Source organism: Anabrus simplex, chromosome 8 (genome assembly GCF_040414725.1).
Source record: "Anabrus simplex isolate iqAnaSimp1 chromosome 8, ASM4041472v1, whole genome shotgun sequence".
NCBI classification, from domain to species: domain Eukaryota; kingdom Metazoa; phylum Arthropoda; class Insecta; order Orthoptera; family Tettigoniidae; genus Anabrus; species Anabrus simplex.
Window position 1 is genome coordinate 190,397,959 of NC_090272.1, and position 27,248 is coordinate 190,425,206.

The 27,248-nt window shown below is 37.2% G+C and overlaps 1 protein-coding gene across 1 annotated transcript in view; it reads right to left on the reverse strand.

Moving 5' to 3' along the window:
- slo (calcium-activated potassium channel slo) overlaps positions 1-27,248 on the reverse strand; it is a 1,051,052-nt gene that overhangs the window by 367,439 nt on the left and 656,365 nt on the right. The window contains exon 10 of the mRNA XM_067152575.2: positions 14,610-14,762. Coding sequence (XP_067008676.1) covers positions 14,610-14,762 — 153 coding nt within the window. The remainder of the gene's footprint in view (positions 1-14,609; positions 14,763-27,248) is intronic.

A 27,248-nucleotide genomic window follows, 5' to 3' on the forward strand; every position in this document is an offset into this window, starting at 1 on the left:
CACAATAAAAAATTATGCACAAAAATATAAGGTAATTTACTTAATTGCACACAGAGGAAACGTCCAGGCGATGTCACTCGTCAAAACAATGATCCCACACTCGCACACAGGATGCATGATCATGCGGAAATGCTGACAGGATGAGTCCAAATGAACAAGGAGAAAGGTATAGGGATGTGGAGACCCACAGTTCAACTGGGAAGTTCAGTATCGTGCAAAATGTAATCGGCCCGGAGGAAATCTCCGTGAGCGACTTACTAAGTGTTAATTGGTGCATTCTACCGTTCAAATTATTTAAATGTGCGATCTGCAATTATTGTATCAAAGCTGAGATGAATGCTATTCGTTCAATGTGGAAATCAATACTGATGCGCATGCACTGAACTCGTTTCTTGACTGAGAGCTGCTTCTTCACCGGGACTTGCTCTGTGACTTCAGTCCAAGATGGCAGTATACTCGCATGTGTCCAAGAAGACATCTTTGCTAGTCTGTGGAATGGAGTGCGATACTCCCGGATAAGCTAACTAAACATTAAGGCCATGCCTTAACTTTCTATGTACTTCAGTGTACCATTTATTTTATTCCTTGTCATCGTTCTTCTTTATTTAACTCTACCATGTGAGTTCAAACTTACTGGCTGTGTGCCAATCTTCTACTGAGTGCTAAATTGTGTGAACAACTGGATTAGCTATATCTAAATATGATGCTGTGATAATGTAAGTTATCATACATTTTCTTTTTAACTTTTGGAGGATTTCTACTACCATGGATCAATACGAGAAGACATTACCATAAATTGACTCAAAAGAAAACCGTTATGTAAGTTTTTTTAATGTTGCCATGGGACATTGTTAATATGTAGGCGTACCTACCTGAAGCGACTTTTCGGCAATGATTTTCTGCACTTAATTGTCTTTGCAAAAAAAAAAAAAAAAAATCCTAACATGGACTAATAAATTTAATTGTTAAAAAAATATTGTGAAACCAGGTTATGTAAAAGTAGTTACATTATTAATGAGGTCATTTGGAATTGCGGTATATGGCCTATTAGTATAAAGGTCATTCTATAAGTTTTTAGTTGGAATTCTTGTTTGTGTTCAATTTCTATATTTTGAGGATAATATGTTCATATTCATCGATCAATTTTGGACAATAGAAATCCTCTGTATGAAAAAAATTCCAGACTTAGATCTGCTTGGATTTGATAAAGATAGCTCTCTCAGTTCTCATCCTTCTCCTTCAGCTCCCCCTCCTCTCCCAAGCAAACACAGCTTGTGATACCACACCAGACACATGGCGACAGGTACCAAGGCAGGCAATAGCATCTGAGTCAGTTGTAGAGGGGAAACAAAACAAAAAAAAAGTGAGCGAGTGCAATTTACTTCAATATTAGATGGTTCTTCCACTCATGTAAGCCTTCTTTTTCTTATGCATTCTTTCCTTTTTTACAGACTTAAAAACTACATGCACAGTATATCCACTGAAAAATGTTCACAAGGATATACATGGTCTGTTTTTCAAGTTGAGAAGCCACCTATTCTACACACTGATTTTTAAGGCCCCATTTTAATAACATCTGACAACCAGGGATGTATAAGTTTCCATAAGATACACTATGTGATCAAAAGTATCCGGACACCTGGCTGAACATGATGTACAAGTTCGTGGTGCCCTCCATCGGTAATGCTGGAATTCAATATGGTGTTGGCCCACCCTTAGCCTCGATGACAGCTTCCACTCTCGCAGGCATATGTTCTATCAGGTGCTGGAAGGTTGCTTTGGGTATGGCAGCCCATTCTTCACGGAGTGCTGCACTGAGTAGAGGTAGCGATGTCGGTCGGTGAGGCCTGGCATGAATTCGGCATTCCAAAACATCCCAAAGGTGTTCTATAGGATTCAGGTCGGGACTCTGTGCAGGCCAGTCCATGACAGGGATGTTATTGTCATGTAACCACTCCACCACAGGCCGTGCATTATGAACAGGTGCTCGATCGTGTTGAAAGATGCAATCGCCATCCCTGAAGTGCTCTTCAACAGTGGGAAGCAAGAAGGTGCTTAAAACATCAATCTAGGCCTGTGCTGTGATAGTGCCACGCAAACAAGGGGTGCAGGCTCCCTCCATGAAAAGCTCGACCACACCATAACACCACCGTCTCCGAATTTTAGTGTTGGCACTACACACGCTGGCAGATGGCGTTCACTGGGCATTCACCATACCCACACCCTGCAATCGGATCGCCACATTGTGTACCGTGATTTGTCACTTCACACGTTTTTCCACTGTTCAATCGTCCAATGTTTACGCTCCTTACAACAAGCGAGGCGTCGTTTGGCATTCATCTGCATGATGTGTTGCTTATGGGCAGCCGCTCAACCATGATATCCCAAGTTCTCTCACCTCCCGCCAAACTGTCATAGTACTTGGAGTGGATCCTGATACAGTTTGGAATTCCTGTTCGATGGTCTGGATAGATGCCTGCCTATTACACTTTACAACCCTCTTCAACTGTTTGTGGTCTCTGTCAGTCAACAGATGAGATCGGTCTGTACGCTTTCGTGCTGTACGTGTCCCTTCACGTTTCCACTTCACTATCACATCAGAAACAGTGAACCTAGGGATGTTTAGGAGTGTGGAAATCTCACGTACAGACTTCTGACACAAGTGACACCCAATCACCCGACAACGTTCGAAGTCCACGAGTTCTGCGGAGCGACCCATTCTGCTCTCTCACGATGTCAAGACTACTGAGGTCACTGCTATGGAGTACCTGGCAGCACAATGCACCCAAGATAACAAATGTATGATTTTTAGGGTGTCTGGATACTTTTGATCAGAAAGTGTATGTAATCTCTTCAAAATCAAGATCAAAGTCAAAATACTTTATTACAAGTGTTTTTTAAATGTATTTTTTATAAGGAATGATAGAAGCAAGAAGACGTAGTTTTCGGTTTCATTGACTTAAATGTTTTTAATCATTGTATACTCCCATTCCTTGTAAAGAAAGGAATAGAATTAAGTAATTTAATTTAATTTAATAGACATATACTTACCAGACTGAGGGATTTAATATATAATAGAAACACAGAGGAAGAACAATATGGCTTTAGATCAAATAGATCAACAATAGACTTGATGTTGCCCAAAAGCCTATACAGTATCATGTCTAATAGACTTGATATTTACAGTGCGAACGATAATGGAAAAACATCTGGAAAGGAACAAGGAAATCATATTCGTATTTTTGATTTGGAAAAAGCTTATGATACAGTTAAGAGAAAACATGTATGGGAAAGCCTACTGAAAAGGAATGTACCAAAATCATTAATTAACAAGATAAAAATGTTGTATCATGAGAGTAAAAGCAGTGTACAAGTGGGGAGTGGTGACTCAAACATTTTATACAAAAAAGGTCTCAAGCAAAGAAGTGCATTGTCGCCATTGTTTATTATATTGATGAATGAAATCATAAAACATGTAAAACAGAGTATCAGTAGTGATGAAGTGAATGCTTTGATATTTGCAGATGATGGGGTGATTTGGGGAAATGGAGAAAAGTAAGTACGAAGGAGACTGGACATTTGGAATGAAAATCTGAAGGAGTTTGAAATGGTCATCACTGGTGGTCTGCCTACTGGCAGGTCTTCGCATGAATTTTCCACACTCTTCTGTCTTCAGCCATTCTCTTTGTCTTCTAATAGCTTCTATTCACCTTTACACTGTCCACTAACTGAAACCTCTTCCTTCCTCTCTTCAGTTTCATTGTATCTTCCCTTCCAATGCTTCGGTTATTAAACAATTTCATCACAAGCAGTGGCCTAACCAATTTTTCTTCCATCTTTGAATGCATTCCAATATCGTTCTCTTTCCTTCACCCACTCTTTTGAATACTTCCTCATTCCTTACTTTTTCCTGCCAGCTGATTTTCTCCATCTTCTGCCAGATTCACATTTCAAAATGCTTCTAGTCTTCTTTCTTCCTCTTTTTTCAATGTCCAAGTCTCAGCCCTATCAAGCGCCACACTCCACACAAAACACTTCACTAACCTCCTCGTAAAGTCCTTATTTAGAGGCCCACTCTACAGTGTCCTTTGTTTCAGAAGTGCTTCCTTGGCCATTGCAATTCTAGTCTTCACTTCGTCCAAGCAATAAAGATCACTTCTGATTATGCTTCCCAAATATTTGAATTTAGACGCTTGTTCGATCTCCTCCCCCCGCAAGTATTATTTTAGCTGTTGAGTCCTTTCACCCCATGATCATTGCTTTGGTCTTTTTCCTATTAATTTTCATGCCTGACTTCTTACAGAATCTGTTCAATTTTTCCAACATAGCATTCATCATTTTCTCAGTTTCTGCTAGAACTGCCATATCATCTGCAACTTGAATGCATTTTTTTCCCTCCAACTGCCACACCTTGTTTTCCTTGAAAGCAATTTGCAATTAAATCCTCCAGGTATATATTAAACAGCATTGGTGAAAGACAACAACCTTGCCTCACCCCTCTGCCAATTCTGCTCCCTGCCAACAGATCATGTCCTATTCTGATTTGGACAATTTGGTTTATGTAAAGGTTCTTAATTAGCCTTCTTTCTTTCCCGTCTACTCCACTCTTCTTCAGTATGCCCATCAACTTCTCCCATTGAATTCTGTCAAAAGCCTTTTCCAGGTCAATAAAAGTCACAAATACCAGTCTTCCTCGTTCAATGTATCTTTCTCCAATAGTTCTTAGTAACCCAATAGCATCTCTTGTACCTTTTTCCTTTCTAAATCCATACTTGCTCTTAATCGATTCATCTAATTTTTTATATAACCTTCGATTCAGGATTCTCAATAGTATTTTTGCTGCATGGGAAATCAGACTTACGGTCCTGTGATCTTCAAACTTACATGCATCCCTCTTCCTTGCTATAGGGACCATCACTGTGGTTAGAAAATCTTCAGGCCACTGGCCTCTCTCATATATTCTGTTGCAAAGTGATGTTAAAATTTGCGTACCTTCATTTCCTAAACCTTTTACAATTTCTATTGGTAGGTCATCAATTCCACATGCTTTTCCTCATCTCATTTCTTTAATAGCAAGTGCAACTTCATCCTCAAGTATTGAGCATCCCTTTTCATCTTCAGTTACTTTACTTTCTTCTTCTATTTGTATGTCTAGTGGCCTATCTTCAGTTGCATACAAAGACTCTACATATTCTTTCCATTGTTTTAAAGTCGCATTTGGATTAGAGATTATTCCATCACTTCCTTCAATTGTTCCTCCTATCCTACAACTTTTCCTTTTAAATGCCATCCTCTTTGCTTCTTGATACATCTGTTCATATTTCCCTTCTCTTTCCAAACTCTCCATCTCCTCACATTTCTCATTTAACCACTTTTCTCTAGCTGTCAGTTTCTCTCCTTAACTCATTATTCAGCTTTCTGTACTGCTTTTTACCTTCTTGTAATTGCTTTCCACTTTCTTCAATTTTCTCCAGCATCTCCTTTGTTACCCACTCTTTTCTGTTTCTTCGTCGTCCTCTTATGCCAAGAGCTTATTTTGCAGCCTCTTTCATTCAACCTTTATTTATGTTTCCTGTATCTAGTCTACAGTGGTCCCATCGTTTCGGTAAAAATTCTCTTCATCTCATCACGGTTTTCTTTTTCCTTAAGCTTTCCTAGATTTAGCCTCTCTCTAACTGCAGCTTTAGTGGTTCTCTTTAGTTTCACTTCCAACTCAGCTACCACTAGGCTGTGATCTGAGTTTATGTCTGCTCCCAGATAAGAGTTTGCATTTTTCATCCCATTTCTGAACCTCTCTTGTATAATGATATAGTCAATCTAATATCTTTGATCATTCAGTGGAAATGTCCAAGTATATCTGCATCTTTTGTAGTGTTCAAATAAAAGTATTTCCTATCACTAACTGGTTCTCTTTATGGAAATCAATTAGGGTCTGTCCTCTATTGTTCCTTTCTCCAAGTCCATATTTTCCAACAATTCCCTCTTCCTCACCTTCTCCAACCACAGCATTTCAATCCCCCATAATAATAACAACACAAGCATCCTTTTGCTCCTTCTCAATTGTGTCTTCTATCATCTCATATTTTTCCACTTCATCTTCAGGGTGTTGACTGGTTGGCATATAAACCTGTATTAGCACCAAATCTTTTCCTTGTCCCTGCAATCTAATCATCATTATCCTGCCATCAATTGCATCTACTTTAAAACTTTCTCTCTGAGGTCGTTTTTCAGTAGAAATCCTACTCCATTAGTTCCAGCTTTCTCTTCTCCTGAGTAGTAAAAATGGTAATCACTATTTGTAACTTCAGCACTTCCACCCTAATGCACCTCAGACATACCAAGGATACTCAGACGGTTCCTAATCATTTCTTGATTGACATTTTCGTGTTTTCTACTTTGCAATAGTGTTAGAACATTCCACATTCCTATTCTGAGTCTGTTTCCTACCTTACTTTTCCTCTTCAGAACAACATATTGCTTTACTTCCTGATCAAAAGTTTCTCTCATTGTAGTCCTCTCCTGGAGATCTGACTGAGGGGACATTTTACCTCTGGAATCTTTTACAGCAAGAATCATTTCATGCACTAATAGGGAAAAATAAATAAATGTGGTAGTTTCCCATTTCTTTCCACATTTAAGCTGAGGATCCTCAGTCCCTCAGCACTGGTTGGCTCGTTGACCCATTTTCCCACTGGGGTTGGATACCCAACCTTCCAATGGGTTGCTCAGCTTAACAGGGACACCTCTTGTAGGTTACGTGCTGGAGATGGAGTAAAAGAGGCTAGTGTTTGATTCTCTTGCTGAACTCAATATTTTATGTTGGAGATGTCTGGCAACAGTGCATTTCACACCCTTTTTGCCCGAAGCCACAAGGACTCCCCCCCCCCCCCCTCCCAGGTTAATTCCTGGAACAGTAACTAGTAAAAAGAAAACTGTAGTCATGCACTGTGGAAAAGAGAAAAAGAGAAGCCAAGTGAACATAGACAAAATGGTTAGAGAATGTAGAACAGTTTACATATCTCGGTAGCATTATTAATGGAAGTAATGAAATCAACCCTAAAATTGATAACAGACTAAGTAAAGGAAGAATATTTTATCAAGTCAGAGAGCTTTTACGGAATGACATAGTACCCAAGAGAGGAAAATTAAAATTATATAAACAGTATTTCATACCAACTGTAATACGGACTAGAAACGCTGGTAACTAATGGACAAAACAGTAAGATCCAAGCAGTAGAAATGAAATTTTTAAGAACATCGCTTTAAAAGACAAGAGATAGAATTCAAAATATTAAAATCAGAGAAGAGCTAAATATAGAACCGTTAGTACAGAACATACAGAAAGCAAGACTGAGATGGTTTGGACATGTAAAAAGAATGAGAAAGGAACAGGTAGCAAGAAGGAAATTGGAAAGAGAAGTTAAGGGAAAGAGACCAGTTGGAAGACTGAGAAGAAGGTGGATGGATCAGATTTGGAAGGACATTAGAGAAGCTGGAATGGATGAAGTGGACGTAATGGAACAGGAAAAGTGGAAGGACAGAAAGGAGTGGAGGAGGCTTGTTAACCACACCTGCGCAACTGGAGTGGTACATTGATGATGATGATGATACCAGATAATTTAATAGTTGAATCATGGCTGAGAAAGGATATAATGGATGCAGAAATGTTCTCATGGAACTGGAGTGTTTCGCATTATACTGCTCTTCAATATGGAATAATATGAAATTTATTACCTATGACTGGAGTGTTTATTGTAGAGACAGGATAGGAATGGTAGGAGGGTGAGTATTCATTCTCGTGAAAGAAGAATTTATAAGCTACAAAAAATTTAAAGACAAACATGAAATTCTAGGTATAAGGCTCATCTCTGAAGATAATAGGCAGCTATGCTGGAAACAATATGGAAAGGAATGCTACTGTAGAGCTGATGTCAATTTACCAAATGTCAATTGGGAAGGTAATGTGAACGACAGGAAGCATGACCAACAAATGGCAAATATGTTCATCTGGGAAGGACAGCTGAATAAGAATATGATGGAACCAGCTAGAGGGAAAAATATTCTGGATGCAGTTCTGGTAAAACCAGATGAGCTCTATAGAGAAACTGAAATAATAATAATAATAATAATAATAATAATAATAATAATAATAATGCATACGACAGTATTTATCGTGAATCATTATTAAAAAGCCTTAAAGAATTTGGCTTACACCAAAAACTTGTTAACCTCATTAGTATGACTTTTAAAAATACAAAGGCAAAAGTTAAATTTAGAGGTGAATTGTCAGAATCATTCACTATAAGAACTGGACTTTGACAAGGAGACGGACTTTCACCGTTGTTATTTAATTGTGCATTGGAGAAGGTTATGCGTGATTAGAACAAGAAATGCCAACCAACTATCAAGATCGGTAGAAATATTAAACTCAACTCCCTTGCTTTTGCAGACGATTTAGCATTACTTGCAAATACAATAGAAGAGGCTAATTTCAAATTGAACAACTAGAAATTATAGCAAAAAAAAAAAAATGGGATTACAAATTTCATTTGAAAAAACAGAAATGATGCCAACTTTTAAAGTTGATTTACCAGTTATTCAACTGAACAGTAATAGAGAGATTAAAATTGTTCAGAAATTCAAATATCTTGGGGAAATAATAACATGGAACACAAATGAAAAAGAAGCAATAGAATACAGAACTAAATTTAAACAAGCACGAAGACTTACCTGGCCAACCTATAAAAAAAATTTTAAAAAATCTCTTTCGATAAACTCAAAGCTGAAACACTATAATTCCATAGTTAAACCAGAGGCAACATACGCTAGTGAAACTTTATTCAAATTAAATGTAAAATCTACAACAGACAAATTACAGAAAACTGATAGAAGAATTCTTTGAACAATTATTAATAAAAAACACCAAGTTGATGGACATTGGAGATTGTTGCCTAATAACATTGTCTATCGTGAATGTGAATCAATAATATCTACAATGCATAAAAGAAGAATTTCCTTTTTCTGTTGCATATCAAGATTACCAGACACCAGGATATTGAAACAACTATTTAATTATTTTTTGAAAAATGAAATCAATAATAATTGGTTCAAAGAAGTTCAGGATGATTTGGAAGATTTGGGTATAACTCGGCAACAAATCGAAGACAGAAAAGAGAAGAGGATTTTGAAGAACAAAAACATAAGTCTCAAAATAAGAACAGTTGAACGGAAACAATATACTATATCGGACACACAAAGGGCTTTCAGGTCGGAGAGGATGAGAAAGTTCTGGGAGAAGAAAAAGAAGAAATTAACTCAAATGTATTGATTTAAGTGCTCCAATGTGGGCATAAAATATGGAAATAAAAAATAAAATATAGATAGACGAATCATTAGAAGAATTCTAAACAAAAAACATGAAGTAGATGGACAATGGCGATTACTACCTAATGAAGTTATATACCAGGAGAGTGAGTCTATTATAGATACAACGCAGAAAAGAAGAGTTGCTTTTTTCTGTCACATTTTACAACTACCAGAGACTAGGATACTCAAACATTTATTCAACTACTTTTGGAAAAGTAAAACTAAAAATCACTGGTTCAAAGAAGTCCAAGAAGATTTAAATGAATTAGACTTGACAATTCAACAAATTGAAAACAGAGAAGAAAAGAGGATCCTGAGAAATAATGATGCGAGACTTTAAACTGAAGACCTATACATGCAAACAGTACAACATAACTGACGAGGAACGGGCAGCCAGGTCATAGAGAATGAAACATTTCTGGGAACAAAAGAAGAAACATCAACCAAATTTGTAACCAATATTCATAAGACTTGACTGTATATAAATTGATTTCAGTGTTCCAATGTGGGCATAAAATAAATAATAATAATATGTTGAACGTTGCCAAAAAAAAAGTCTTAGATATGGGTTAAAGCTTTCATGACTGTTCAGGATTTCCAAGACTCGCCTTGAGCATGATGTTGCATCCCCCCCCACCCCCCACAGAATCTGAACGGATGCACGCGTCTCGGTAACTGTGAATTTCTTTGAAAAATTGCCACCTGGGGTATTAACTTCTCGTCTTTGTTTTGCCATCATCCTTGAGAAGCTTTAGCTTAGCTTGGAGCAAATTGCTCATTCTGAATACAAGGGCCTCAAGATGTTCTCCGGCTGCAGCCAGGCATTTCAACACAACAACAATCACTGCAACAATCACTACTGATCTGCATTTAGGGCAGTCGCCCAGTTGGCAGATTCCCTATCTGTTGTTTTCCTAGCCTTTTGTTAAATGATTGCAAAGAAATTGCAAATTTATTGAACATCTCCCTTGGTAAGTTATTCCAGTACGTAACTCCCCTTCCTATAAATGGTTTTCCTGCCAATACTCGGGTGGCTGATTACAGTAGTTTCCCACCTGTGAATCCTTCAGGAATTTTAAAAAGAAGGTACAAGGATACAAGGCACCTTCCCTTTGCTTTCTAAGAAAAAATGGAACTCTTGCAACATCAAATGAAGAAAACTTCAAAATCTTAGCTAAGTATTTTAACGACCTTCTAAACTGTGAAAAACCAGCCAACCCCATCAAAAACAAACCAGTGAGCCGAAACCTGCCATCTTCTCCACCAAATTGCGATGAAATCAAACGCCACATAGAAAGACTGAAAAATAACAAGGCTCCTGGTGAAGTCTACATGATTGCGGAACTGTGGAAACATGCCTCAGAAGAAGCAATTGATATCCTACACCAAACCATTGTAGACATATGGGATAAAGAACAACTATCAGAGGACTGGAAGCTAGTTTTGATCAACCCTTTACACAAGAAAGAAAATATAAGACATATAAACAGTTACCGTGGTATTTCTTTTCTGTCAGTAGCCAACACGATCCTGTCACTATCCATCCTAGAACAGCAAGTTGAACACAAACTCGGGGAATACCAAGCAGGTTTTTGGAAACGCTGATCAATTGCAGAACAAATACTTAACATAAAAACCATAAAAAGATATCATATGCTGAGAGGTCGAACCTGTGTATCGACATTTGTAGACTTCAGGAAAGCATACGACTCCATCGACTGTGATGTGTTGCTTAACATACTTGCAGAAATGGGAGTCAATGAGTAATTGCTGGCATTAATAAGGGCAACGCTAACTAATACCAAATCCAAAGTTAAATTCCATGGATGTCTCTCTGAACCCTTTGAGATCAAAACAAGCATTCAACAGGGAGATTGACTGTGTGCCATTTTTCATGGCACATTATTCATTACTCGTGTTCTGGTTCGTACTCAAACCCGTATATCTGTTTTTCTTATGCTTGATTCAGTCACTTTACAAAAGTCAATGTTTCCTAGTTTTGTCGTCGGATGGCAGTGCTACGCCATCTTCAATTTCCAGGCCCTGCTTCCTGTCGTGATGATGTAATGATAGTTATACCTTGTTTTCTTTCAATGGAATCGAGGAGTATAAACAAGATGGACTCCACACTAAACGAGACCGCTTTTCTGATCTATCAGAAGGTTTTTAGCAGATTTAAAATATGAGTATCCCTATCTGACTATTTTAATTTACCCTTTGGTGCGTGCTGTTCTTTGAGCACACGGTTGTGTGTGTGTAAATGTGTCAGGCAAGTTATTTGCCTAGTTGATGTACGGTCCCTGTGCTTTGAATTTATGTACCTCTACATTTATTCTTCGATTACATGAGTGTTGGTCATTCGTGTCAGAACCTGTATAATTGGCTCTGTACAGATTGTGACCTCGTACACCTCGTGTGTCTTAGTTTGCCTATCGCATGAACCTTGTGTTCAATGCTTCTCATTTCTAAGGAATACTGCATCCCTTATATTGAAGCAGTCTGTTTGGTAACCCGGCTTAATGGAGAGACTTGTGTGTGTAATTGCCCTTGCCTATTATATGGAGTTTGAGGCTGATGATGTCCTTAATATGGGCAAAACATGTCCCTTGTAACTTTTTATGATAAGATTTAATCAGCAGAAATGATTTAAGGGATATAATTATGGCTAACATGAAGATGTGCCAAGTTGATAACAACTAGGGGTCCTTAACCCTCAACAGTTCAGCCTGGAGATCATTAGTTTATTATGGCACACTACTTTTAGAAGAAAACTGTAGGCAAATAGCAAACAATACGAAGCAAATGTAGAGAAGAAAAAGAGCAAAATAGCAGAAGAGTGGCTGCTCCACTTGGGAGTACCTGCTATCTCTGTGGCAAATTGTATGCCTCTCGAATACAGCCACCTATGCACTTACACAGATGAAGAGTTCTGCTCGGAAGACCAACCTACTTTTATTCGAGTGTTTACCCCAACCCATTGCCTTTAGTATATACCCAGAAACCTTATTAATTAATTCAGACTGATATTCTAGTTTTCAACTTTTGCATCTTATTGTAAATTCTTTTGTCATCACATGTAAATTTCAATACTTTGTTCAAACTGAATATTTTGTTACTTTTCTATTACAAATCATTGACTAAATATTTTTGGAATTTTATTATTTATTCCCTTTCTATTATATTTTAATTCCATTCAGACAAATTTTCAATATGGTTACAAGATTAATCATTAATAAAATTATATAAAATCAAACTACTTATTTTTATTGAAAGAGGGAACATAGATATTACTACGCATATTTAGAAATATAAAAAAAGTCTCCGATGTTCCAAAATAGAAAACAGAATAAGGACCACATGTTCTGGACGTACACCACTAGGCCCTGAAGTATCGAGTTGAATGTACACCACTAGGTCCAGAAGCACTGACCCAATTCATTCACAATGCTAACCCAGCTCCGTGACTAAATGGTTAACATGCTGGACTTTGACCCAAGAGGTCCTGGGTTTGATTACAAGCTGTGTCAGGGACTGTATTCTTCATTGGTTAATTCCGATGACTCAGGATTGGGCGTGAGAGTATGGCTCCACCCTCACGGACATGGGAGTCGCCTGTAAGGCACCAAAAGACCTCCAGAGGCCACACACCATTATTATATTCACCATACCAACTTTGTGCTGCTCCCATGCAGGTAATTTTCAAACTGTGACACATAACACTTTGTCAGTATACAAACGACCCCTCAAAGAATTGATTTGTAGTACTTCACCACTTGGGAAATAAACAGCTCGTACAATGAAAAGCATTGAGGAAACAACCAGGAGACTCAATGCAGTTGCTTTTACTGATTACATCATGAACTGGGGAGAAACAGAAGAAGAGATGTAGGCAATACTCGACAAGTGGAATGCCAAGTTTCTGGAGATCAAGCTCAAGATCAGTGAAACTAAGACTATGATGGCAATGAAAAGTGTTGGCCAACCACAAAGTATCGAACTGACAGATCACCAACTGGAGTGTGTGGATATTTTCACCTAGCTTGATAGAGGGTGCAAAGTAGTTCTCTCTTCTACCAACAAGTTAGTATCCTTCTTCGGGATGTTAAGATTCCAAAGAAAGCCAAATTAATGTTCAACAGCTACGGTACTTCATACTGATCTTGACCTATGGTATCAAAACATGCACTCTCATGAAGAGAGACTTGTCAAAACTGCAGGTATTAGATGTAAAGTTCCTGAGGTCCACTATCCAGAAGACCAGAATGGACAAGTTTAGAAATTAGGAGGCGAGGTAGGAAGCTGGGATTAAGATATCTCTGCTAAACAGAGTTAGCACATCCAGACTATAGTGGTTCAGGCAAGTGATGAGGATGGAGCCTACAGGAACTGCCCCAGTGCACATAGATAGAGAGGTAGAAGGAAAATGCAAGGTTGAAATACCTAGAACCTGCTGGATGAATATGGTTAAGACTGACATTGCCATTAGGGGAAGGACAATGGTTGATGTCATGAAGAACATGACATTTATGAATAGAGGAGTGTGGAAGTGGCATATCAACTGCACCTGGGAAACTGGAACTGTAAACCAGTAACGATGATTACAATACCAACTCTCACTTACAGCCTACCTTATGCAATGATTTCATACATACAAGTTTAAAACACATCTAATGTATTATGGTTTTTTGCTACCAATAAAGCATTAATACTTTTGTCATGATTTGTTAAGTTTGTAAGATAAATACATATGACAAATTTCAAGCAACTCTTGGAGATTTTGTAGGGAATTGAATTGTGCAACTTTGAAGAAAATGGCAAAAACTGATAGCACCTTGAAGTAGTAGATTATTTGATATAATAGAAGAGCATTTGTTACATAATACATATTTCTGTTCATTTATTCATGTCCTAGAGGCAATGCTGTCCTTTTCAGTTTCATATTTATTTATTTTTTTCCCTTCCGCAAAACTTTCTCTTTATGAATGTTGATGATTAGAGTGTTGTGTCTAATTATATGTCCACTAAATATGGTTTTTCTCTTTTCCATAAATTTCTTTTATTACTGAATAATTAAACAGTGACTGAACTCAAATATCCACCTTAGTAACATAAAAACAGTTATTTTATAAGTATGTATGTATGTATGTATGAAGTGTCACTCAAAGGTTAGTTGGTCAGTTATTCCTTTGATAATCCTCACATAACTCTATCTCTTGTATGAGTATACAGATGTTTCAACTTACCTTATTGTGGTACTGCATAAGCTGGATGATGACACGAATATCATCTGAATAATTTTTTATTGAAATAACCCTCATAATATTGGCTGCATCTTCTGCATCGGGATCTTGGCAGTACTTATTGGCTAATACGAGGCACGCATCTGCTTCATGAACCTGCATCACCAAAACACGTTCACACAAACTCTGACAAATTCTAATATCACTCATAAGTTTAGTGGTACAAACCACTGAACAAATCTCATGAAACATTTTAGTGTACACTTACAAGTTTTCATATACAGACTGATCCAAAAGAAAATTATGTAATTCCAAGGGTTTGTTTTCAACAAGAACCGAGTTTAAAACTTTTATTCGATGATGGCAAATGAGGACAGACAATACTCCCCTTGGTTCGATTATTCTGATTTTCATGTTCCATTTTACTATACCGAAGGGGTAAGGCACCAAATAGTGGCTCATCATCTACTACAAAGCTTTACTGTGGTAAGCTGCGAAAAGGTTACTGTCAACAGATCTAAAGTCAATCACACTTTTATATAGTTTTATCAGCAACTTTTCTGGATCATATTTTGTAATTAATGAACCATATGAAAGGGCTTGTTTCATTCTTTCCATTGATACAGACTTTTTTTTTTTGTATAAAAAGATCTCTTATATTAATAGTGGGAAAAATATACTTAATACAAACTTGAATTTAGTTTTAAGCTTATTCTGCTTCTAAACAGCACAAAACATTGACAAACTTTGTCAAGAAATAAGACTCTCACAAACTTTATGATAAAGATGGTCAAGAGAAATGTATGGATCACAGCAAGAACATTTTTAAACGTCAAAGATTGGAATAATTTTAACAAGTACAAACAAATATTTGGATGCTAAAAATCTAATTTCTACATCAAAGATATTGAAAAAACAAACTGACAAAAGATTAAAAGATTCATCATCTTGGTTCCTCAATCTGAAGACTGGTGGGCAATGATATTTCTTTTCCACACCTTCCTTTCATCTACCATTTATCTCATTCCCAAACAGGATTTGGCATTTACATCAATGATTTTATTAAATCTTGGCCTGCCTCTTCCTCCCTTGCCTTTCGCTTTTCCCCCCAAAACAATCATCATAAAGGCAATTTGCCTGTACAAGTGTCCATAAACAGAGTTCTGCATTTTAATGGCTCCTGCCAAAGATGGCTCTTTCTCCCAATTTGATTAAGCACATCCATCCGGGATATTCTTTCCATTTTCCTTGAACACCAAACAAATAATAATAGTATTTCTTCTTCTTCTTCCGAATTTGGCCAACTGTGGACTGCATAGAACTTAAGGCTTGTTGGCCTTTCTTCTCTTCTTTTCCCAGAACCTTTTTATTCTCTCGCTTCCTATTTTTCTCTCCTCCTCAGAGATTATCCGGTTGGGCTTCTTTTTAGGTGGTTTGTCCTCAAAAAAATTTGATGTTGATTATGTTTCTAAACTCTTTCCTTTTATTGATCACCTCTAGTGCAATTCCAACTTCTTCTGCATCTCTTTTGACCTCTTCTACCCACTTACTGGTGGCCTTCAATCCTACAATGTACTTAAAGATCTTTTTGGTCAGTCTGCTTTCATCCATTCTTACTAGATGTCCATAGAAGTTCAACCTTCGCTTCCTCATTGTGTCTGAGATCTTTTCCATATGTTTATAAAGATCCTTGTTTTTCCTTTTTTTCCAGGTTCCATCAGTAGTTTTCTGGGATCCCAGAATCTTCCTTAGGATCTTCCTTTCTTTCTTTTCCAGTTCATGTAGCTCCCCTTTTTTATTCCTTCTATTTATTAATACTTTTGGGACACAGAGCTTCACATAGAAGCTCTTTCTTTAAATTAATTCAAATGTATAGCCCTAGAAACTTACTTCAATCTACAGCAGTTTGCTTTATTTCTGCAGATGAGTTATTTTCAAATGCTTGTTCTGTATTGTTCAGTTATAATATTTAAATATAATATATATTAATCCAAAACAATTATACTAAAGAAGTGCTCCATTTTTATAAATACAAGACTATAAAATAATTTAATTCTTTTGTCAGTTTAGGCAATCTCTAATTATGGGGAAAGCAGATAAATAATTTATTCAAATTAAACAACTGTGATACTTATTTGCATAGTATATGGTTAAGAAGGGAAAGGTCAAATTAGTCTTGCAGACAAGCCCCTGGAAGTAGTGGAAACGTTTAAATACCTGGGGAGTGAATTAATGGAGAATGCTCGACTGGATGCTGAGATTAGTAAAAGGATTCAAGCTGGAAGCTGTTTCTATCATAGTGTAAGAAACATGTTATGGGACAAAGATGTGCCAACGGAAGCAAAGGATACTATGTACAAGATGTATTACGTACTCATAACAACTTACGGAACAGAAACTTGGACAATGACAAAGAAGGATAAGAGTCGAATACAGGCAGCTGAAATGAAGTTCTTGAGGAGTGTGATACAGAAGAGTAGAAGAGACAAAATAAGGAATGAGAAAATCCGGGAAGAAATTGGAGTGGAAAAAATGAATGATAGAATAGAAAAGAGCGAACTAAGATGGTTTGGGCACATAAAGCGAATGAGTGACGAAAGAATGCCAAAAAAGGTAATGGAAATGCAAATCCAAGGAAGGAGAGGCCGTGGACGACCACGATTGAGATGGAAGGATACCATCCAACGCAGCGTTATAGAAAGAAACCTGGACTGGGACACAGTGTTGGAGGAGGAGTGATGGAAAGACCGAAGAAAGTGGAGAGGAACCATATTTGCTCCTACCCGGCTACAGCTGGATAAAGGGAAATGATGATGATGATGATGATTAAGAGATCACTAACTTTGTCATGACCTTCAAGAACCTTACTTTGACTTAAAATCATTTGACATTAACCCATTTTTGATATCCAAATTACGTACAATCTATTGTGGTATAACACTTTCATACCACAAACAACTGACCTCTAAAGAGAGTTTCCATGAAAATAAAATGGAGGTTTTTATTCAGTTCAGTGTAAATCTTCATACTGCACTAACTTCACCATTAATCATTCTTCATAGGCAATCTACATTTATTAAATTTGTTGAGTTACAAAATAATAGGAATAATTCAACCAAAGACTGTTATTCCGGGATATTTGATAAGTTTTATTTACGAAGCATTCCTGTGCATCAGCTTCAATAAAGAAGTCATTCCTGTGGTCCACTGACACCTGGTTTATGGTGCAGTTCATCTTGCTCAGGAAATATAACTATAACAAGACTGCTGCCTAGCATTTAAAGCCAGATCCTGCTGAAGTATAGGCCACCTTTTTCAATGAAAGTTGCAGATTTTATTCTATCTCAATTGAATCTTTATTCAAACAAGTTAGAATTTATAAGTAATAATCATAATATTAGGCTCATTTTCTGGTCCAGATAATTCATTTTAGTGTGATATAGGTCACAAAACTATCAGCTTGAATTTGAGAGATAAAGGGTTCAAATCTCACTACTGGCAGCTCTAAAGATGACTGTTTCTTTTGTTTTACAATCATTTTCTCCTGGATCACCATCAGTCTTGTAATAAGTTATGCTGATAAGCAACAGAATATAAAAATTAAAGAGTAGCCTAACAGTACTTTTCAGTGTCAGAAATGCTAGCATATTCCACTATTTTTAGCATGCTGTAATAAAATCACAATAAAATAGTATAATGAGAGTACTAAAATCTCTGATGTTAAAGAACAAGTGCATTTAGGATTATATGACAATCTAAAAAAGTATTATGCATTCATTTTAAAGAGGTTTAATATCTAATATACCAGCAGCATTAATCTATTGCTAAGTCATTTTGACAGTTAAATAAAATACATTTCTAGTGTGCTTTGAAATAGTATTGGTTTATTACACCAATTAGCTACCATGAATAAAATCATCTAATTAGTTTGCTTAACTTAAATCTTAGAAAGTAGACATAAGTAAGCCTACTGCTTTAAAAGCAATCCTCTCTCTATCAGCACTCTGAAGCTGGCACTATGTTCCGTAAGGGATAAATACACTATGGGTAGGAAGACAACCAAACATACATGCATTTCTAGTTTAACATGCAAAAGAGCTAGGAATAAGAGCATAGGACAGATGGTAAGAGAAGTATTGGAACTTACCATAATAATCACAGTAACAAAGATATGAAGCCTAGATGGAAAGGAGAAAGACTGACCCAATCTAAAATTAAAATAATGAGGAGCATGTATGTATCTGCAGTAACTAAAGAATGACAATCTTCTACTACACAACTAAATTATAGCATGTTTCAGCAGGAGTAAATGGTAACTATTCTTGTTATATAGTATAAAAACAATAAGATTATCAGTGTCTCAGAACACAATAACAGCAACATTCTTGTTCTTATAATAGTGCCTTAATAATGTATTTATGAAATGCCTTATGAACAAGACCCAGATTTTGATGGCTTGTCATTTTTAAATGATATAGGGTCTCAGAGACATCACTAACTTTTATATAAACCTCTGTCTTGATGTCTAGATGAAATAAATGCTTCATTATGAAGTAATTTTTGGTCATTTATTTGCTATTTTTAAATTTTTAGGTCATTTTTTTAAGGTTCTGTGTCATTAAGAAATTCAGATTTTTTCATAGACAAGGTACTTTTAGGTCATATTTGCCTGTATTTTGTGTTTTGCATAGTAATTTTCAGATTGATTCACTTCAATATAATTACAGCTTAAAATTAAACAACGTCTGAAGTTTCAACCTAGTTGACAGCTGAGAAAGTATTTTTGTGCACACCTTAATGTTTTAATGGGAAACACACATTCCTGAAGTGATGAGATATTGGAGTTAATCTGGGCAAGTGAGAAAGTGAAAATATTTCAGTGTAATTGTTGAAAAGCATAAGTGCAGATAAACCTAAAAGTAGTATGTGTGTTTGTGTGTGCATGCCAGTTAGAAGAAGAGTTCTCATCTGTCACTCATTAACAGCATATCCACAATCACAGGCACACCCCTTCTCTTTATGCAGAAATGTTAACATTCCTATTTGGAAACTGAACTTAAAGTTCATTACTTGTTGAAAGTTTCTTGGGTTCCAGTACATTCATGGACCATTCTATCCTGGACGAATCTATGCTAAGAAAATACTACATTCAAACCTGCTACAATGAAAGAATTCTGAAAATAAGGGTAATATTCTGTGGAAAGATGGTATTGTCACAATTGATGAGACTACTGATATACATTGTTGGTACAATGCCAATGTGATATGGGAACTCTGGAAATAAATAAATCAGCAGACATATTACTACTCGCAATGAAGTTCTGGAATATGTAAACCATTCCAAAATATCCATATTTTTCAACAAATCAATGGCTGTGCTGTGGCTGGAGGATGCATACACATGACTTCTTGCTCTTTCTAACATGCTGTGCATCTATGTTTCTGATGTTGGCAGTGTAACAGAGAAACACAGAAATTGGGTATATTCCTTATACCAGTACCTATAATTATTGTATTTTCTATAAACAATCTAAATAGGTACACCAAATTCCCATAACCAATGTCAGAAAATATAATTATCATTATCTTCCTTTCATGCATTGGGCCATGTGTCCTGTTATGATCCTGCATTGTCAAGCCACCTCTTCATTGGATGTCCTACAGATCTTTTTTCCCCCTGGGTTCATATTGCAGAATATCTTTAGGCAATCTTGAAGGCTCTATCCATTGTATATGATATTTTCACTTTTTCAGATAACTGTAGATTTAGTCAGTTATTGGCGCTTGGCTTCTGCTACAGCTGCTGCTTTCAAGAGCAAATTATAACACAGGACAACGTTGGATTACATTTCTTTTCATTGTTAACTATAATTTTTTCTTGAGCATTACACTAAATTTCAGTAACTTCAGAACAATTTATTAAATGTGAACAAATTAAGGTAGCAGGGACAGTGAAGTTCATGAAATTAAATGTATGTTAAGGACTATTGGACCACTGGCTTCATGTACTCTTGTTCTTGTGGATTACGTTGTTGCTGGTATGAATGTAACTAGTTATTATTATTATTTTTTTTTGCTAGGGGCTTTACGTCGCACCGACACAGATAGGTCTTATGGCGACGATGGTATGGGAAACAGCTAGGAGTTGGAAGGAAGCGGCCGTGGCCTTAATTAAGGTACAGCCCCAGCATTTGCCTGGTGTGAAAATGGGAAACCACGGAAAACCATCTTCAGGGCTGCCGATAGTGGGATTCAAACCTATCTCCCGGATGCGAGCTCGCAGCCGCGCGCCTCTATGCGCACGGCCAACTCGCCCGGTAACTAGTTATTTGGACCCATGATTGGAACCAGGGATTTCAAGAAATTACCTGAAGTAAAGCAAAAATATCTTATGAAAAGACTCTTTATAAACAGAATTTTAACCTTTATAGGACCATCTGATAACGTATCAGTACCTACCCCTGTTAAACAGACTGACTGACTCATTGCATTAGCTAAAAAGATCAGCTGGCAATATTTTGTCGATTGAATAAACCAAAACTTCTTTTAAAATAGTCATCTTATTCACAATATATCTCTTTCATTTCTTGTGAGAAGAAGTTGGTTTTTTTGATTGTTGGGGTAGAAGACAATTTCTGCATCTTAGTTAATTAGTTAGATGAACTTTAAAATATATGCCTTGGTCTTTTCCTTCATGTCACCAAGTAAACAGCTGATCTTTTTAGGCACACACTACTGAAGGATGTCAAGTCATAAAAGGGTTAATCTGACCTCTGAACAATGCAGCTTCATAATCCTATCATAGAGTGGACTTAACCACTTAGCTACGAAGGTAGATGTTAAACTATTCAACGTGGGTAACATTCTAGAATATTCAAACACACTGTTTTTCAGAACGATTAATATGATACATCTAGAGACAAAAGCAGACACTGTTTAACATATCATACATGCTCCCATTATTTTCTAAATAATGGCAGGGGTCACACATTAACACTATATTAGTCAAGATTGGTGGAGCATTGTTACAACTATGTTCTGATATAAATTGACATGGAGGGGCACTTTTCCAGAAATCCTCTCACTTTGTAAAACATTTCTTGTTTAATATTAAATGATCATGTAATTAAAGGCAGAATACTGGATATAAATTGTGCTGAGTAAGAAAGAGGATAAGGAGGAAGAATAATTTATGTAGGCAGAGATGTAAAAGACAAGTACTGGGTAGTCTTGGAATAATATTCCCAGTTTCTCATCACACATCAACAGATGAAGATCTCTTTCTGTGTGCTTTTTATGTTCTTAGTTAGGAATATCATTCGTCCTCCTTTTCCCTTACTCAATCTACTTCTTGCTTACTCATCCCTGTTTAACGTGTAATGAATTCCATGGCAAAAACTGATCAAGTACAAATTTAATTTACTGCAGAATTGTTACATTTAAGTAATTAACATATGAGAACTAGTTATGTAACTCCTAGACTATTTCCCACACTCGTTTGGAACATGATTATCATTGTTACCTACCAAAAGCAATACTGCCGTCAGTGTGCTGAAAACCAGTTTGTTTTTGCATTGAGAGTTCGTAACCATAAGCTCGCTGCTAATAGTGAAATGGAGGATTTAAGTGAACAGCTTCATGGTAGGGAAAAGAGCTTCAGAATGTTATGAAATGCTGAAGATGGCTTTTGGAGAGTAGGCTATGGAACATTACCAAACCTTTCAGGGTGAGCAGAACATCAATTGACTAGGTTTGTCCTGGTCGCTCAATGTCCACTTCAATGCCAGAAATGATCACTAGGGTGAGACTATCTGCAAGCACAGTCAAACAGTTAATGCTGCTTTCCATTTTCAAATCTCGATGAGAGGATGTAAGGAAGAAATCACCTCTTCATTGGTGAAACAACACATCGATTATTCACCATGGCAATGCACCTGCCCATTTGCTCTCGACACGGTTTTTGGCCAAGAAAGTAACCCAGGTGGTGCCACATTGTTTCTCTTCACCCGAAATTGCATTCAGCGACTTCTTCCTAATCCCAAAACTGAAAATGCAGCTGAAAGGGCAAAGATTTCAGACGGGGGAGGAAATTCATTCTGAACAGGAACACATTCTGGATACACCACAATAAACAATGGACTGCTTAAGAGACATCAGTCCAGGAATTCACTGACTAGACCGCATATTTTCATGTGTCCCATCCACTATCTTCCAATATATAAATTATTTTCCACTAACATGCTCATGCCAATCATAATGACATTTTGCCTTTTCTATTTCAGTATCCCAAAATATATTGCTAGTTGTAGGCAGACCTGGAGGTTGCCCACTTATGGGCTGCCCTGCAAAGGGGTAAATGTTGAGTAGGGAAGGTTACTTAGTATGAAGCATGTTTGGTGAAGCTCCAAGATTCAAGAATAGATGATGGGCATTGGTAGATCATTCTACTGGGCAAGTTGGCCGTACAGTTAGGGACGCGCAGCTGTGAGCTTCCATCTGGGAGATGGTGGGTTCGAGCCCCACTGAAGCCCCCTGAAGATGGTTTTACGTGGTTTCCCATTTTCACACAAGGCAAATGCTGGCTGGGGCTGTACCTTAAGGCCACGGCTGATGCCTTCCCGCTACTAGGCCTTTCCTATCGTTGCCAGAAGACCTATCTATGTCTGTGCGACGTAAAACAAATTCTAATAAAATAAGTAGATCATTCTCTGGTTGTAACACTGACCTGAAAGCCTGTCACTGAATACTGCAGCAGGAAAAATTTTGTAAAATAAGGAACCACGAACTTAAGTATATCAACATGTCAAATCAAGAGACAGGAACATGGAAAGGAACACAGTAGGATAAGCACAATCTACATCTTCATACACTGCCATTTTCAAACAGATAGGCTCTCTCTTCATCAATCCTGCATCCAATTCTTCTCAGCCCCATTTGAGCTTGTTTCTGCTTCCCAGCTTTATCAGGAGGGCAGGCATCAATGCTCACTGAAGGGCCATGTTAACAGATATTTGGCTTTGATGTGAGAAGTGTAGGATTAGGAAAAAGTTGGATAAACACAGGATAAGGGAAGAGATACAATACAATGGCAGAGGCAGGAAGTAATTGAATTACTTGTCTCCCAGATGTTCAAGTCTATTTTACTAGCAGTTTGTAAATTCCTAGGCTCCAAAGCTAAATAAGGGACCTTCATTGCCTCCTACACCATTCTGCTAGCTTGCAATTCAATCTAAATGATTACATTCTAAGTCATGTTTACTTGTAATCATTACTTTTTACAAAATTTAATTTTTACTTATAATTTAATTCTTGAAATAAAATTGTAATCATTACTTTCTAGTAATTCATATACAATATGTGGAAGCAGGAATGTCCTCTTATGGTTATATCCTAATTATTTATTTATTTCCTCAGATCTTACAATAATTAAACCCATAGATCCGTTACCTCTCTTACATAGTAACTCAAGCATTATATTGAATAAAACTAATGAAACAAGACAAAATTGAAGCTCCTATTCGAAGACCTGGGCAAAATGGTAACACTGTATAAGAAAAAAAATGCCTTCGACAATATAAGACAATAAAATAAATAAAAACACATCAGCACTATGTGGGGGTACTTAACCTACTGGGCCAGCAAAACTTGTCTGTTCACTTCCTCCTCACACGTCATGCATCTGAGCAGACACACACTGTCCTTGAGCCATGTTTCCATATGCTTGACCTGTCTGCTTACATTTAATCATTACTCCCTCTATTGATCCATCCTGCTGTACACACATCATTCCTTCAACCTGCTGAGTTGTGCAATAATCTACTTTTAACTTAAAAGACCCTAACCCACTGTCTCATTATTTTAGAGAAACACTTAATTCCACACTCGCCATGACTTCTTTAAGAATTTTTAAGCCCCTTATCTTCTTCCAGTTTGATCACACATCCTTTTTTTACTTCACGTAAGTATTTGTTTAAATTTCCAGTCCTGGACCAATCATTCGCCACCCATTTTATAATTTTCCGTTTGCCTCCCTGCTAAAGTAGATCTTGCTCCCTAGGACTCAATAACTTACTTCTCACTTTATTTAAAGTGATACATTCATTCCCCAAGTGAAGGTCATTGGACACTTTCTCACACAATAAGCACCGTAGCTTATCTGCACTTCTAGTCCATCTCTTATTTCTGTACAGTCCCATAAACCACCATAACAAACCTCTTCTCTCTGTTCTGTTTATGCTTGTAAGGCTTATTCTTGCAACTTTTGTGACTATTGTAAAGGCTAAGAAAACTTTTCTCCCTACATTTTTCTATCAGGCGCTGCCTTTGGATGTCCTTTACACTCTCTCTGTAAGTCTGGTATTCCCCTTTGCATTCCGAATTATCTTCCGAATATACCCCATACCGATCCTATCCAAGTAAGTTTTGATTTTTGTAAGCAACACCTTGTATACATACGCTTTAACTGTTGTTGATACTCTGCTTGCAAAACCAAACCCCCTTCTCCCCTTTTAAGACTCATCAAATAGTCTAGTACTGTTTTAACACAATCTGCTTCAATAAACTCCCCAAACAATAGAAACGCACCGGCATTAGCTGTGCACTGCGGTAATTGCAATATTGTTTTGCTAGATCTACATATAATCTGCTTTACCATGTCTTCTTTATTCTCTAAACCCCATACTTCCACCCCATACAGTACTTTGCCCAGCACCAACGTCTTTAGCACCAATCTTTATAAACTATAATTTATACCAAGGAATTTTGATTCTAGGATGTTGACCACCAAAAGAGCTGTGACCCCCTTCCATTTCACCTTCTTAATTTGGTTCTCCCAGCCTCCTCTCCCGTTTATAATTACTCCCGGATATTCCAGTTTGCTTACTTCTACAATCTTCTCTCCCTGTACTATCCATATTATTTCATTCCTCCTCTTCTTATTCCTACTCACTACTATCACCTTTGATTTGCTTCCATTAATTTTCAGGGACTACTTCCTTGCGAATTCCTCAACCATGTTGAAACTTTTCTGTAATCCTCCCCCTATTAGGGCTAGAAGGATCACATCATTGGCAAATATTAAACCTGGTATCTCCAACCCATTTACTGCCGGCACAGCCCAGTTATTTCCTCCGTGACCCTGTAGGATGTCAATGAACAGAAGAAATAATATGGGCGATAATTTACAGTCCTGCTTAAGCCCTACCTCACATTCTATTTGACTGCTCATGAGATTTTCCTCCAATCTAATACGACAATATACCTTCTTGTATAATGCTTGAATCGCTTTGATAATCTTCCTTGACACCCCCCACCTTCCTTAATTTTTCTATTAATGCACTTCTACTTACCTTGTCGAACGCTTTCTCAAAATCTATTGCAGCTAAGTACACTTTACTCCCTTTCCTATACAGGTATTTTTCTATAATCATCTTGATGGACATTATATTGTCTATTGTTCCTAGTCCTCTTCTGACCCTCCTTGAAAAACTGACAATATTGACTGTCTCTCTCTGCCCAGACACTTAACCTGTCCACCAATACTCCTGTGTCAACCTTACTCAGCGAGTCCTCCATAGTCCTTTGATAAATTTCTGCTACCTTTCTTTTTATTATTACGGCATATTACTACAATAGGGAGTACTTCCCCTCTTCAAAAATCCTGTTAAAAAGTTTAACTATACCCTCTATCATCTGTTCGTATTTGCCCATTTCTTTCCAAAAAATGTTCATACCATTACATCCTCCTGCTGAAAGATTACTCATCATTCTTATCACTTCATCCCTTGAAATCTCTTTATCAAGTTCCTGAATTTGTACCTCTAAAATTCTTCCTAATCCCAATTCCCCTTTCCCCTTGCTCCAATTGTCTTCACCCCCTAATAGATCCCGGAAATAGTCAAGCCAATGGTCGTCAGCTATATTCGGTTTGCTAACCCTCTTCCCTCCCTTATTTTATTTATTCTGTCCCATACCCACTCAATATTTGTAACTCTGCTTGCTCTTTCATCCAGTTTTTCTTCCTCTCTGCAATTTTAAGTTTGTATTCTTTTCTTAGGTTACAAAAAGCCATTCTTTCTTCATACCCTCCCTTCTTCCTAAATTCTTTTAGTGCCTCCATCACTAATTTTCTTTTTTTCTTTATATTCTTTATTGTACCAACCCTCTTCATTCTTCTTCAAAATATAAAATTTGCCAGCGGCACATAACTCCAACAGCTTTGATCCATAACAATTCCTATCTTTATCCGCATTCCGCCTTCCTATCCTCATCTCATCTTTGCTGTAAACAGGGCACAGTTCTCCTATTCTAGCATTCCAGTCCCCAAATAACAACATTCCATCTTCATCAAATTTCCCTCTTATGATACTTGTTTCTAGTAATAATTCCGCATAAACATTTTGGTTCGCGTAAGCAGAGTACTGGGGGTGACAATATGCAAAAGCCAGACATATCTTCTTTTCCCTCCCTTATACCTTCCCCTTACTAAGCCTGACCCAGATTTCCAATGTCCTCTACTAGCTCGCTAATCTCTTCTTTTATCAATAACTCTATTCCTCCCTTAACTCTTCCATTTCTGCACTTTTTCCTTCTGGGCTTATACTTTACCTCATACCCTTTCCATTTTATCTCCTTCCTGAATTC